Here is a 12,695-nt window from a genome sequence, read left to right as displayed (position 1 = left end):
GAGTAAAATTTCAACACTGCACTGCAAAGATCTCCCTTTTTACCTGTTCCAATGCTTGAGGACAGATTCAAGCCGACGTAGCTCCCGGCTCACTCGAGCAGTACCGGATAGCCAGTGTTCATTCAGCTGAGATATCTGAGCCTCCAGGTCTGCACAGCTGATGGACACTAGGAGTTTCTTCCCACCCTCCAGTACTAGCTGCAGCTGTGGTTGATGCTCAGTCAGGATGCCTTTTAACCGCTGGAACAGAGAGACATCACAACATGCATTTACTTCACCTGAAGCTCACTACAGGAGCCAATAACTCTTCTTAGACATTTAACAATGTGCCCTTTCAAAGTTTTGATGCAATCAACCCAAGGACCAAAAGCAAGGCCTCTGCAATGTAACCAACGTATGAAAAAATCGCCCAGTAGTGAAGCTGCCTTTTCAACCCGTTGTTTCTGCACCTCCAGGAGGCACAGGTTAGTTACCGACTGAAAGGGAAAAGTCTGCAGATGCTGGAAACCTGAAGTGCTGGTAGTGCTCAGCTGTCACAGTTCATGGAATAAAACAACACAGTTAATAATTCCAGCTAATGGCCTTTCCTCAGAACTGCACAGGACCAAAAGTAGCTGCAGAGGGTTGTAAATTTAGTCGGCTCCATCTTGGGTACTAGCCTACAAAGTACCAGGACATCTTCAAGGAGCGGTGTCTCAGAAAGGCAGCGTTCATTATTAAGGACCCCCAGCACCCAGGGCATGCCTTTTTCTCACTGTTACCATCAGGTAGGAGATACAGAAGCCTGAAGGCACACTCTCAGTGATTCAGGAACAGCTTCTTCCCCTCTACCATCCGATTCCTAAATGGACATTGAAGCCTTGAACACTACTTATTTGTTAATATATATTTTTTGCACGATTTTTAATTTATTCAATATATGTATACTGTAATTGATTTCTTATTATTATTATTTTTCTTCTTCTATATTATGTATTGTATTGAACTGCTGCTGCTAAGATAACAAATTTCACAATACATGCCGGTGATAATAAACCTGATTCTGATTCTGAGTTGACTGAACTAAATGATAAAGGTGCTCTAAAATATTGAACAGTACAGCACAGGAATAATGTAAATCCTTTGCCCCACTATATCTGCTTCAAACACAATGTCAAGTTAAGAAATTAATTGGATAAAGAAAGTTGATTTCCTCTGTTGGGAGGAACTCAAAAAGACTTAAAATAATAACTAAATCATTGAGAAATGCAATCAGATTTCCAACCCCTAATTCATTCGGGACTCTGCCTCCAGAAGGCGGTGGAGAAGGTCTTTCAGATTTCAACTTTATGACTGATGGTTTGGATTTGTTCCCTGACTGAACGATGCAGCAAAGAAACATCGATAAAGCTAATGTAGATGAGCCCCAACTGAATCGAAAGGTGGTGGGGCCTGAAGAATCTTCCTGCCTCACTCCTACGCCCTCAGGAGCAGCACAACAACCACAACCAACCTGATAAAGAGCAATCCGCTCTGTGAGCCGCTCTTCCGATTCCTCTACCAGTCCGGCTCCCGGGATGCTGTTCTCCACACCTTCCAGCTGCTTGCACAAGGCCTCATAATCCTTTGTCAGCTTGGTCCAGGTCTATAACGGAGAGAAGGTTATTTAAATATTGCTGCTCCAAATGATTAAAAGTACTGAGAATTGTAATACTTTGGAGTGTGATTTTTGAGAAAAGCTGCAGGTTCTAAGCTGCAGGTTCTAAGCAGGTGCCTGAGAGCTTACCTCCAAAATACCCTCCATTTCCACGCCTCTCTTATGGGCATCCTTCAGCAAGGCTGAGGACTTGCGCATCAAATCGTCCTGGCAGCTGGCTTCACTTTGGTGGAGGCAGCTGCTTACCTTTTTATAAAGTGTTTCTGTCAGGATCCTGTGATACTCGAGCCCCTGGAAAAATTCCTTTGGAAAAGCGGAGATCCAAGTTAGCCATGGGTTACCTAAACTGTGATCACTTCAGTGTACTGGAGACCTGCATACGTTACAGTGATTCAGTACTTTTTTGTGCATCTGAGTCTCCCGCCCCACTCCACATGCCCTGGAGAAGGGAAGTGGCTCGGATCCCTGGAGAAAGCTGGCTAAGGCTGATCAGGTTTAAGGTAGGAAGCTCTGGAAGACAGGGTCAAGTATTCATTGCCACAGACAACTCTGGAGGCAAACTCAGTGGGTATAGTTAAAGTGGACGTTGATAGGTTCTCAATTAGTGAGTGTCAAAGGTTATGGGACGAAGGCAGGAGAACAACGGAATGGTGGAGCAGATTCGATGGGCTGAATGGCTTAATTCTGATCCTATGTCTTATGATTTTTTAAACTGTGGCTGAATCAGTCTGATGGATGAAATTGTGTTGACTCTTCTACACACAAGACTGTGGCTGCTGGAATCCGGAGCAACAGACAGCCTGCCGGAGGAACTCAAGAGGGCCGAGCAGGAGAAGTAACTGGTGACAGTTCAAGCTGAAACCCTGCATCAAAACTGAATGGAGGGGGCACGAAGGCCAGTATAAAGAGGAGAGGGGAAGTTGTACAACAGGAGTCCGAGTTAGTTTATGGACTGAGATGTGTAAGATGACAGGTAGATGGGCATCACCCTACACCCCCCTTCAGTCCACCAATCACTTCAGACTCTTACCTCACCACCTGCCTTCTCCTCTTTATACCAGCGACTCCCCCTCCACTCCCAGACCCGTTGCAGCGTTTTGGTCACCAATTCCTCTCCCCACAGCACTACCCCCCTTGCCCCAGATACTGCTCAGCCCGCTGAGTCCCTCCAGCTGATTTCGTGCTGCTCCACCTTCCAACATCAGCAGTCCCTTGTGTCAACATTACATGGAAATGGAAGCACGAAGACAAAGCCACCCACCAGTCCGACTCAGGCACGATTGCATTGGCAAAGTGTAACTGTAATACAGACCAACTCTAGGAGTGAAGAACATACTTTTATTTTATTTAAGAGGCAAATTTTTGACACTGGGGATGGCAATATCAGGTTTACAACCCTTCCTGTTTTCCACTGGGTCGTCTTACAACACATGGAGAATCACTTGACTCTCCCCACCGAGCAATTATTCTTCTGTCTAGATCAGGGGTGGGCAAACTTATTGACTTGTGGGCCACAAAGGGTTCTAAAATTTGACAGGGGGGGCCGGACCAGGAGCAGATGGACGGAGTGTTTTGGTAATACACTTCATAAGAGAAAATAAAATATCATGGGATATGTTGAAAACATGTGCTTTAATTTCAATTGAAAATGAACAAATGCATTACAACAAAATATCTGTCTTTGAAGTCCCGTGGTATTTAGCTATTTATTGAAATGACTTTTAAAACACTGAAAATTAAATGAATAAAATACAGCTTTTTTAAATAGTAACAGTTATTATTTTAAAGCACTGAAAATTCTGTTATCCTTCAAGATATTATCATCATCACTCTCCTCCTGACTGTCTTTATTTCAAAAACGGTAGGAGATGCAGGTCTTCTTGTCCTGCTCCTTCTTACTCAATTGTCCCCTGTGCCAAAACTCAACAATGACCAGCCAGTATGCGGAGCGCGTTATTTGATCTGGAGCGCATTTTTTATTTTGAGAACGTACGTGCACCTGCGCACTACTCATGTCCTTCACTTAACAGAAATGACATGTAACATGTAAGGCTTATTGAAAAAAATATTTTCAAATGCATTTTTTACATAACACAATGAAAAAACTTATTTTTAATTTCAGTGGGAACAGTGTTGTTGGTCTCCCTTTTTAGCCAGCGCATCAAAGTCGGGATTTAGTTTTGTTGTGGCGATTCTCAGGATGGATCTGAGGTGTTGGTCAGTTAACTTGGATCTGTGGCTGGGTTTGTTGATGTTCATGACACTGAACGCCTGTTCACACAAATAGGTCGAGCCGAACAAAGAGTAAAGCGCAAATGTGGAGTAATACGCTGCACCTCAACAAAGGTCAATGTGTAGCGGTGTGCTACATGCAGCGCTAAAATTATAACACGGAGTCAGTAATTGCAGTCGAAGAAAAAAAAACTTTATTCGAAATCCTCAGCCTCACTTTTAAGCCTCCCTCAACCTGCCCCACTGCGCACAGGCTCCAAAGCTCTGTGCTCGCAAACCCCCACAGGCTATCTCCCTTAGCCGGAACGCTGGCTAATTGTGAGCCGGTTCGGATGTGCCAGGAAACGGGTCGCCACAAATGTATATAGAGTGCGTCATCTATTGGGAAAACGCCAGAATTGCGGGGAGAAAACGTTAACAAGGTTTATTAATATAATTTCATCAAGTTCTGCGGGCCGGATTAAAAAGCTTAACGGGCCGCATATGGCCCGCGGGCCGTAGTTTGCCCATGCCTGGTCTAGATGGTAAAGGCAACCATTCACGTCCTGGTAAACCAGGCTCACCTTGTGTTTATCCAGTAGGTTCTTGACATCTTCTCTGGAGGTGACCAGGAGCCTCTGGTCCAGGGCCATCTTCTCCTGGCCAGTGTCAGTCAAGTCAGCCAGATCCTGCAGTGCTTGTTCGTACTGGCCCCTCAGTGCCAGGTTCTGGTTCAGGGAACTGCGCCTGGAGCCAATGATCGTTGTCAACTCTTCATACATATCCTTTACAAAAGGATAAGTGGCTTTATTAAGTGACTTGGATCGACTTTACTGGGATAACTACATTTGACAGTTTGGGCAGACTAAGCTGTGCTGAATTACTGCAGAAGATTAAATTTCAGGTTATCAGTTCTTTTACAAATTGGGCACGGCATTAACAAACAATGGTAAGAGTGTTAAGACAGTTCCAATTTTGGTCTTCCCTTTTCTTTTAAGCTCTTGCTGATTAAAAACAAAGTCTTTTCTGCTCTGTTCTGTGCTGCCAAAAAAAAAGGCAAAAACATAAATAAAGGCACCCGATAGTTATTTACCAAATGTTGGTGCCTGGCAGGCTCCCTCCTGCCTCTAATCCCATTGCAGTTCTGGACCCATAGAGATACTTCAATTAATGGTTAGCATAATGCTACTACAGCGCCAACAAACTGGGTTCAATTCCCATCGTTGCCTGTAAGGAGCTTGTGTGTTTTCCCAGTGATGGTCCGAGTTTCCTCAGGGTGCTCCGAATTCCTCCCACATTCTACTAGAAACAGCATTAAAGGTTTACCCAACCCCCAGTTCTGACAGAAACATTCCAGAAACTTGCCCTTTACTAGCTCTGATTCCAAATTCAACATTAATGCTTTTCATCAGCCAGTCTCACACCACAAATAGACATCTAGAACCAAGATGCACTGCTCACCATGTACCACCCAAACATACAGGTCAACCCCCACACAAGCCTAGTATCTATAACCAAATTTTTCATGACCAACACATATACACTGTTATATGCACACACCCTTCTCACATTGATTTCTAAGTGGAATTAGTTTGGACGGGCTTTTAAAGCTGAATAGATTCAGTATAGGCTGAAATAAACCACATCCTTTTCCAATTTCAGTAATAAAGTGATAGCATCACTGAATCCAACACTGCCCAAGTTTAATAGCTGGGCTAAACTCAGCTGGGAGCTTTCTGCATTACATCTCCACAGTTCACTACTCCAGACCTGCACTTTCGAAAGATCCAGCAGTTTTGTGGGATCTGGCTGCAGTGCCTCCGATCGCTCTTTCAAGCGGCTGATTCGCATCTCAAATTCCCTTACATCATCTTCTGCTTGCAAAACAGCCTGCAAACAAAAAGTACAGACTTTAATTCAGATTGGTGTGGTGTGGTGATGTGGGGGTGGGGGGTGTTAGTGTTTGTGTGTTTGTTTTGAAAACAGGGACCTCATTTCACATTTTTTCCTTTTACCCAAACAGCGAGAGGAAGTTGGTCCAACCCGTATGGGTGAACCTCTGCGACTTGGATTGATATAACAAGTCCTCCCAAGCTTGTGACATGTTCTTTTTTGAACTGAAATAGTTTGCAAATCTGAAAAGTGGCTGTAGAATTCACATAGAGCAAGAGATGCCTGCAATCCCACTGTAGCCAGAAAACCTATCCTGGCTGACTCCAAGATGCTCACTCACGTGGACGGACAGTACACACGGCAGGCATTCGTACACTGGACAGTATCTGTACTCAGAATACTTGATGACTAAATGGGATAACTTGAATAGCTTATCGGACATCCCCATTACTCAATTAATGCTCTTTTATGATCTTTAATGAACTGCCTATGAAAGGCTAATGAAGTAGGTTCGATAATAGCATGCAAGGACACAGAGCCTAGGCAACGATCAAATAACTGTGAAAAGGATCAATTGAACAGGGTCAACACAAATAAAGTGGCAGAAAGGTCTCCTCTGCAGCAAAGCCAAGGATACTTAAATTCTTTACAAGTTCCATTTGTTCCCACTACATTTGACCTGTAGATCCATTTCACTGCCTGAAATGGAAGTGAATGAAGCTTGCCCTAAGCATAGCGAAGTGCAGCAAAGGCTTATTTTACCTGCAGTTGCTCGGTAACAGGATGCTCCATGGCCTCCGTGAGCTTCTGTAGAACCACGTATTTACAGTCAGCCATGGAGGTGACCAGCAGCTTCAGCTCAGTCTGTCAGCAGAACAAAACACAGTCGGATTTCGAAAGGAACAGGACTAGGCAGATTCACAAGCTACATTACAAGGTTCCCAGCAACGCCAGGCATCAAATAGTCCACTGCATAACTACTGAATGGAGCATCAAGCTGATAAATGCAGGCACCGCGGCTTCTTGACATTCCACACAAATTCCCTGTCTCTCATTCCAGGGATACTCTTGGTGGAGTCTTTGCAAGGTGTGCTGGTGAGAACAGCAACATCCCTGGGGCAAACTCAGGTCATATTGACATAGCCACGTGTAGGTTACAGCTCAGCTAACAATACTCCCTTCTCTGAATCAAGTTTTGTGCCCAATTCCAGAGATTATCCCAGGAACCAGTTCAGTGCGCTGCTTTTCTGGTCAGTTACTCACCTAAACCCCTTCAACATCTCCTGGGGGAGGCAAGAGGTCCAATGGTGCAACTCTAGGCAGTTTTGTCCCTCTTACACACTCATCTCAACCAGTACGTCTAAACTAGAATCATGCAAGACAGAGACGAGACTGCAGGTGCTGGGATCGGGAGAGAGAACAGAAAAAGTGCTGGAGGGAATCTGCAGGTCAAGCAGCGACCGTGGAGGCAGAAGGGTAGTCAGTGTGTTGGGTGTTGACTCTGCATCACACCGGTGTAAAGGGGAGATAGTCAGTATAAGTGGTGGGGTGGGGGGGGAATGAAACAGGAGCTGGAAAGTAATTGGGAGAACCAGGTGAAGCAAGAGGATGATATGGCACGTGGGGAGAAGGGAGGTGTTGGGGAAGGAAGAGACAGAAACGATGGATTATGGAGACAGTAAAAGGCTGCAGATTCTTCAACAAGCAAGGAAGGCGATAGATTACTTACATGGAATAGTCCACGCTCCAAAACTAGTCTGACAACATTTGACAACTCCTTCTCTGCCACATTATTGACTGCATTGCTGCCACCTCCTGCACTTGTGGAACTTACCGACTTTGTTACTAACTTCTGTCCACTCTCAAATTCATCATTTCCAACACTTCCCTCACAGGAACCCTGATCAATGCCACGTTTCCATTCTTTCAAGATTCATCTCACGGTGCTTCCAAACGGCAGTGTGTGCATCCTTCTCTTGATCCTTAGCGCCTACTCCTTGTGCATGTCCTCCCTAACCAATCTCCCCCAGAGCATTCAAACACCTGTCCAGCTCAGTGTCCCACTATAAATACGGTCAATGCTCTACATAAAACAATGCAACTCCCAGAATCAAATCATCATACTGTAAAAGATAATAAAGCAACCATCCTGAACTTGCTCTCTTCTCTGCCCTTCCATTAGGCAGGAGATACAAACACTTGAAAACCAGACTCGGGGACAACATCTGTTATAAGACTTGAACAGACTTCTTGTATGTTAAAGACAGACTTTAGACCTCACAATCTATCCTATCATCTGTCTGAACAGCTCTTCCTCTGTAACTGTATTATAATAAGCATTCTATTATAAACCATATAACAATTACGGCACGGAAAAAGGCCATCTCGGCCCTTCTAGTCCGTGCCGAACGCTTACTCTAACCTAGTTCCACTGGCCTGCACTCAGCCCATAACCCTCCATTTCATTACGACTTTTTCCTTGCAGAACCTCAAATATGCTTATGTTTTGAAAGGATCTATACAGTTTGTTTACAAAACAAAACTTTTCACTGTTCTTCAGTACATGTGACAATAATAAAATGATTCCAGTTTAAAATCAATAAGTGTACCCATGGGGAACAAAAATCAGAAATCTAGCTAGTGTTAAAAAAATTCCGATTCACACACATCAAGTTTGTCATGGTAACTACATGATAGTCACAGTTACCATTTGAGCCACTACTTCAAAGCTGTAGAGATCCAGGTTAAATCCTGACCTCTAGTGCCATCTGCATAGACCTTGCATGTTCTCCATGTGACTGTGTGTGTGGATTTCTCCCATGGGTGCTCCTGGTCCCAACGAGATGTGGGTCGGTAGGTTAATTGGCCACTGCAAATTGCTCTTAGTATGTTGCTGAACAGTGGAATCTGGGGAGAGGAGCTGATGGAAAAGTAACAAGAATGATGGAAATAGTAGAGAGGAACAGATTGCCATGTGATCTCAATGCACTACAATGGTCTCCTTCCATGTTATTGGGAAATATGAGAATTCCCATGTAATCCCATTTGAAGTACATTGGCTGGAGCTCAGGTGGGAATTTGCATGTAAAATATTAGAAAAGAGCCTTTGGAAAAGAATGGTGTTGAAGAGTTGTACTGGAGTGAGATGGATTGGCCGGTTGAGTGGTGTCGCTAAAACATCCTTGCACTCAATGTCAGTCAGACCACGGAATTGAGTATGGACTTCAGGAAGGAGAAGTCAGAAGAACACACATCAGTCCTCATGGAGAGTCAGCTGTGGAAAAGCGAGAGCAGTTTCAAGTACCTGGGCATCACAGAGGATCCATCCTGGGCCCAACACATCGTTGCATTTATGAATAATAGAAATCCACAGCACATTACAGACCCTTCTGCCCACAATGTTGTGCCGACCTTGTAACCTACTCCAGACACTGCCGAGAATTCCCCTGCAGCATAGACCTCTATTTTTCTAAGCTCCATGTTCCCACCTAAGCATCTCTTGAAAAACCCTGATGTCTCTCCCACTGTCACTGGCAATGCATTCCACACACTCACCACTTCTGTGTAAAAACCCTACTGCTGACATCCCCCCTTGTAACTACGTCTAAGCACCTTAATCCATGCAACCCTTGTGTTAGCCATTTCAGCCCTGGGGAAAAGCCTCTGGCCATCCACACGATCAAGGCCTCTCATCATGTTGTCCATACCAGCGGCTATGCTTCCTTAGGAGTTTGAGGAGGTTTGTTAAATCACTGAAGACTATCAAATTTCAACAGATGTTATGGAGGTGCCTCAAGAAAGTGGCATCCATCATTAAAGACCCTCACCATTCGGAATAAGCCCTCTTCTCACTGCTACCAACAAGGTGGTACAGGAGCCTGAAGATACATACACACACACGTCTCAGGAAGAGCTTCTTCCTCTCCACTATCAGGTTTCTGAACGATTCATGAACACTAACTCACTACTAATTTCATTTGTTGCAACCTGCAGTAATTGTTTAGGCCTTGCACTGTACTGCTGCCACAAGACAGATTTCACGACATCCGTCAATGATAATAAACCTGAGAGAGTCTTCACTTCAAATCAACTATCTTAATTTGCTCCAAACTCTGCTGCTGAGCTATAAACAACAGATTCAACTTCACAAGCTATGAAAATATATACAGCTTTTGAGCAATTGAGGCAAGGTGCAGATACTCTCTTACATAAGGAATAGGGAACGGCACCATCTTGAATCCTGCAGTGTAGTTCAGAGACCTCCACTTACCTGGTACTCCATCAGCTGCTGCAGTCTGTCTTTGAGCTTCTCACACCGCTGCCTCAGGGTTAATCCCAACACGCAGAGTCTTTCCTGCAGGCACCTCGCCGTTTCCTCAATAACATCCTCGTTCTTTTTAGTCTCAGGAAGAACATGAAAGAACTCATCCTTCTTCCCGTTTACTTCTGCAATCACATCCTTGATATCTGTCGCAAGGCCCTAGGCAACAAAAGAGAATATTGCCCTCCACAAATGCTAATGCTGGTCCTCAACCTGCAGACATCTTCATTTCAAGCACTGGCTACAGTCCCATCTTCCACCTGTACTGCTCTTCAGGATACCACGGAGAAGCCAAAGGGACAACATGAATATCCACAGCTTTCCCAAAGGTCTGTCTGGGAGCTTAATCTAACCCTTGCCTGTCTCAGCAGTCAATGTAGCTGCCTTTCAGCGACAGAAAACCGACTGCAACCCTGACCCCCGATTCTGTCTGTGTGGAGTGCGCAGGCTCTCCCAGTGACTACGTGGGCTTCCTCCCACATCCCAAAGGCACGATAGTAGGTTAATGACTACTGTAAATCTGACAAAAAGGATCAAAGGGGAATGAGATTAATAAAATAACTGCTCTGGCAGACAGCACTGAACCAACAAGCCCCATGTTCTCCTTCTGAGTTGTTATATAGAAACGAAAAATCGAGAGAAGACATTGGCTCCCAGAGAAAGGGGTAAAAGGTTGATGTGTTTTCTAACTTTATACATACAAAGAAAAATTAATTCAGTCCCCCTTTCCTGAAAGGCATTCACAAATATTGAATAGCTATGTCCGGGGGCAGGGCCTCACCGGTTGTTGCAGATGTTGTGTGAGTGTGGCTGGCTGCCAGCACTGCGACAGCTGCAGTGGGCTAGATCCAATGCGTTGGGAGCTGGGCTTCCTATGAAAGTCTGCACTCCGACCAGGCTGTAATGGACAATAACACCCAGGGGTGGGCCAGCAGAAATTCAGGACAATGTTAAATCAGACCCGTTAGCTTTCCCTGATCACTATAAGGGCTGGGAGGACTGTTCCTACCGTTGTTTATCAGCTCCCAGTCTTTATTTTTTATCTGTACAGAGGGGAAACAACTGTCCTGCTCATCTCTACAAAATTCCCATTGAAACTAAATAATACACCACGATGAAATCTATTCCATAAACATAATATCAGTCACATTGGCAATTTCTTACCTCTTCTTGATTCAAGTGCGCTTCTAGTTTTTCCAGGACAAAATTCACATTGACAAATATGTGATCTTCAATGCAGTCTAGCCAGTGGCAGGCCGCGAACACACCATCAAACAACTTCAGCTCCAGGGACAGGCTCTGCTCCTCAGCACCTTTACCCTTCATAACAGAGATGGATGGTAACAGTGACTGCCTTGTTGCATTGATCAAAAAATCCTTTCCAACAAAAGATGAGAAAGAGAGCTGGTACTTACCTGCGTAGAAACGTCTCTGAAAGCTTCACTCAGGTCAGTCAAGAGAGATTTGACTGCCTGCAGGGATTTCTCCAATGTCTGAGATTCCCCTTTAAATAAAGCCATACCACTCGATACCCCACTGGCCAAACCGTACACCTGCTAACATTACAGAAAGGAAACAGAAAATAATTATTCTCAACTACGTGTTAGGCACAGACCGCAATGGAGCAAGGGGATTCCATGAGCTAGGATAATTACCAGACATTACCATTACATTGGTACATCCTTACCAAAGTGTCTACAGAAAGGGGTCTTTGATTGTTAGTAATGATGCCCTTCTGGTAAAAGGTGACAGCACGCCCACCAATCGTGAGCTCCCTCAATCTCTGGGGACAGGGCTTAGTAATCCTAGTGGACAACTCGGCCCTGAATCAGAAAGTTCCAGTCCTGCCCTATTAATCAAGTGGAGCCATTCAGTGCACTACTGTGACCAAGAGGTAACTTCTGGAAAAGTTCTGCATTCAAAGATCTGACCATCCTCTCCTCTGGATTCAAAGAATAACCTACAGCAGGAGAGTATCTCAGGCAATCATTAACTCTCAACCAGCATCACTAAAAGAGATTGATTGATCATGATCCCACTGCTGTCTGGGAACTTGCTCAGTTTAAATCAGCCGCAGTGTTCTGTATCTTTCAACAATGGGACTTCAACGCAGCAACGTGGAAGATCCTGGCACTGTGAAAGGCGCTCTACACATACAATTTCATTCATTTGGAGATGCAGGTTGGATACTCAAAAGGTTACCTGGTGCTCCAGTGCATTTTTGAACATCTTCTGTTTATTGCTGATTTCCTTTTGGAGATTCTGCCATTTCATTCTCAACTGCTGCAACACAAATGCCTTCTCTCGGTCAAAACCAAGCTCCTGCGATAACGGTTCAAGCTGAGTGGTCTCACTGAGAAAGCAGGGGTACAAAAAAAGCAAAGTCAATGGCATCATTTCATCATTCCGCAGCAGACCTTGATGTTAGAAAAATATCTGATTACTGTCAATACTTGACCCATCTCTTTCCTGAGGTGATTAACGCGTCAACTCCTTGCAGGTCTGGAGTTGCTCGTACCCTTTGCTCCTGGTGGCTGGTAGTACATTGGCCACTGGCACTGAACCTCGTCGACCCCCTCAGCATGTTCTCCCCAGATTTAACTTGTGGGGTTTAGGAAGTGGGCTTGGGTAGAG

The 12,695-nt window shown here is 44.7% G+C and overlaps 1 protein-coding gene across 12 annotated transcripts in view; it reads right to left on the bottom strand.

Moving 5' to 3' along the window:
* The window catches only part of syne1b (spectrin repeat containing, nuclear envelope 1b), a 543,459-nt gene that overhangs the window by 123,481 nt on the left and 407,283 nt on the right, over nucleotides 1-12,695 (bottom strand). For all 12 annotated transcript variants that reach the window (XM_059986320.1, XM_059986330.1, XM_059986328.1 and 9 more), the window contains 10 exons: nucleotides 12,264-12,414; nucleotides 11,477-11,617; nucleotides 11,226-11,381; nucleotides 10,011-10,220; nucleotides 6,503-6,604; nucleotides 5,618-5,737; nucleotides 4,432-4,632; nucleotides 1,766-1,939; nucleotides 1,493-1,624; nucleotides 44-240 (listed from right to left, as the gene is read on the bottom strand). In XM_059986320.1, coding sequence (XP_059842303.1) covers nucleotides 44-240; nucleotides 1,493-1,624; nucleotides 1,766-1,939; nucleotides 4,432-4,632; nucleotides 5,618-5,737; nucleotides 6,503-6,604; nucleotides 10,011-10,220; nucleotides 11,226-11,381; nucleotides 11,477-11,617; nucleotides 12,264-12,414 — 1,584 coding nt within the window. The remainder of the gene's footprint in view (nucleotides 1-43; nucleotides 241-1,492; nucleotides 1,625-1,765; nucleotides 1,940-4,431; nucleotides 4,633-5,617; nucleotides 5,738-6,502; nucleotides 6,605-10,010; nucleotides 10,221-11,225; nucleotides 11,382-11,476; nucleotides 11,618-12,263; nucleotides 12,415-12,695) is intronic.

The sequence above is a fragment of the Hypanus sabinus genome, chromosome 12, assembly GCF_030144855.1.
Source record: "Hypanus sabinus isolate sHypSab1 chromosome 12, sHypSab1.hap1, whole genome shotgun sequence".
NCBI lineage: Eukaryota > Metazoa > Chordata > Chondrichthyes > Myliobatiformes > Dasyatidae > Hypanus > Hypanus sabinus.
Note: the sequence above shows the minus strand (reverse complement) of the source record. Positions and strands in the feature narration are given on the sequence as shown.